The following is a 2,463-nucleotide window of genomic DNA, read 5'->3' on the forward strand; positions in this document are numbered from 1 at the left end:
CAATTTCCTTAGGGCATATTTTTGTTAATAAAACAGCAGTTGGACTAAAATTGCTCATTTCTTTTGGCCAAATACTAACATGTTAAAAATTTGGAATTTATTAAGAACATATGCAAAATTATTGAGCCTTTTTTTTTAAGAATGTGGGAGAAAAATAGAACATTTCAATTTGAGAACAGAATTTGTATTATTTATGTTTACTTGAACTTACAGTTTTCAACTAAAAATTAATAAAGTAAATCTGTAATTGCTCAGTTAAGAAAAACAAACCCTTTTCTTTTCCTCTAGAGGAAATATGACTTGAGACAGGTTTGCATAGTTGATGGAAGAAAAGATTTCTCATAACAAAAATTAAACAAGCCAGGTAACAGATGACGGGAAATTTCCATTCATCATTAAAAATATCCTTTATACATAAAATATATATATTGCTGCCTAAATGCATCTTCCAGGTTGCAGAGGCAGAAATCTCAGGGCATGTCATGGTACATACCATGGTATCAAGCCGACCGATGACTTCAAGCGAAAAATCCACACCTCCATCAGTCATTTCCTTTAGCACCTCCTGGATGGGTTTCTTGTAGTCTTGAGGGTTGATGCATTCAGTGGCACCCAACTCTTTGGCCTTTGCAAATTTGTCCTTGTTGATGTCCACCGCAATGATTCTGGCTGCTCCAGCTGCTTTACAGCCCATAACAGCAGATAGGCCAACCCCTCCCAGGCCAAACACAGCACAGGTAGAGCCTGGGGTGACCTATGTTTTCAGAAAATGCAAAAATGGATTCAGTAATGATTGTTAGACGGTGCCTAAGCTTTATAAAGTGCCATGCCTACGTGTTTATCAAGAGCTACTTAGACTCTTCTGTCCAACCTTTTATCAAAACCTCTTCTGGCTTCAGTAGCTTTATTTTTAAATTCAAAAGGATGAACTAGTTGAGTGGTTCTCAAACTGATGCATATTAGATTCTTCTGGGGAGCTATACAAACTATCCCACTGTCCAGGTCACAGCCCATGTCAATTAAATGAGAATCTCTGCAGGTGGAACTCAGTCCCCAGGTGACTCCAATGGGAAGGTCAGGCTGGGAACCAGGGGACTGGATGATCTTTGAGATCCAGATGGCAGTGATTACAGTCTTGAAGGGACTCTCGATTGCTGACATCCCATGATAGTCAGCTTCAATATCTCATACATACACCAAGGCAATATTTGGAAAATAAAATAAGTGGAAAAGGCTACTACTCCAAGAGATTGAAAAATATTCCACTTACACCCTCTGTAATTAATGCCTTGGTTCATTTATGTTCAGTAGTTGTGACCAGTATATCCCTGCTTTAAAAATACACTAGTGAACAACACAGCAATGAAACGTTTGTCTATATGTCAATAATAAATACAATCTACTGTTATGAGTAGCCTCATCTTCTGTCTTGGGTAGGCTCTCTTTGACCACCTGCTAGCATGGATGAGGCACTGAAAAAGGTACTAAGTGCTAAAGTCAGAAATTTGGAAAAGATGCCTTCTGAATTGTTTTTTTTGGTTGGCTAGTGATTATTTATTAAACCTAGTCTCCCACAGTCAGTCTTCATTGTGGGTGACATGCTTTCCTGTCCCAAGTAATCTCATCCTTATATTCCCTTAAGAGTGTCTATTCACTCATTCATTCACCAAGTGTTATTCATACTATGGGGACAACACCATTTTCTACCTTTCTTAGAAAAATACAAGACTTGTGACTGTGATTTTAAAACACTAATAATTATGTATTGTGAGCTAAGATTCAGCAGGAGAATTGAAAAAGATATTTTAATCACAGCTCTCATATTAAAAAGATATTTTAGTCTCAGCACTGACACTTTGGGCAAATATCTTTATAACTCTGGACCTCGGTTTCATAAAATAAAGCATACTACTAGATTTTCAGCCTACTCAGATGAGGAGACTTTAAAGAATTTCTGCTTGAAATTTACCACTTCTGAAGTATATGTGTGTGTTCATGGCAGGGGAGTTAGTTTTAGCGTAATCCCATAATGAGTGAATTACGCATCACTGAAGCTTCATTACTTTCCGTGTAAGAATCCACAGAGTGGGTGAGCCGTGGTTTGGAAGTGCATCAGGTAAGGTTTTGGACTCTACTGTTGATCCTAATTCTGAGAGTAGAGGATCCACAGACTAGATGCTCCTCAAGGACAAACACTTCATTTCATTTACTTTTGCTATCTCAGAACCTAGCAGAACCTATGGTGCCTGAGGCATGTATAGGTGCTCTCTAATTGTTGAATGAATTACTAACTGAGTTCTCAGGCCTAAAATTTCATGATCTCATAAAGAGCAAATACAGAAGAGTAGTTATTGAAAATGAAATCTTTACATTTTCTTAACTCTCAACAACTTTTTAATCTGATAAACGTGAAATTTCTAGCATGTGCTCTCAATTCTTTCTGGATTATGTTTCTATTCTTAG

The 2,463-nt window shown here is 37.4% G+C and overlaps 1 protein-coding gene across 1 annotated transcript in view; it reads right to left on the reverse strand.

The window, feature by feature from the left end:
- The window catches only part of LOC105505245 (alcohol dehydrogenase 1A), a gene marked incomplete at its 5' end in the record, with an annotated part of 10,107 nt that overhangs the window by 6,633 nt on the left and 1,011 nt on the right, over window positions 1–2,463 (reverse strand). Inside the window, one exon of the mRNA XM_011933033.1 lies at window positions 494–754. Within this exon, the coding sequence (XP_011788423.1) occupies window positions 494–754 (261 nt within the window). The remainder of the gene's footprint in view (window positions 1–493; window positions 755–2,463) is intronic.

This window comes from Colobus angolensis, unplaced genomic scaffold (genome assembly GCF_000951035.1).
Source record: "Colobus angolensis palliatus isolate OR3802 unplaced genomic scaffold, Cang.pa_1.0 Scaffold123, whole genome shotgun sequence".
Classification (NCBI taxonomy): Eukaryota; Metazoa; Chordata; class Mammalia; order Primates; family Cercopithecidae; genus Colobus; species Colobus angolensis.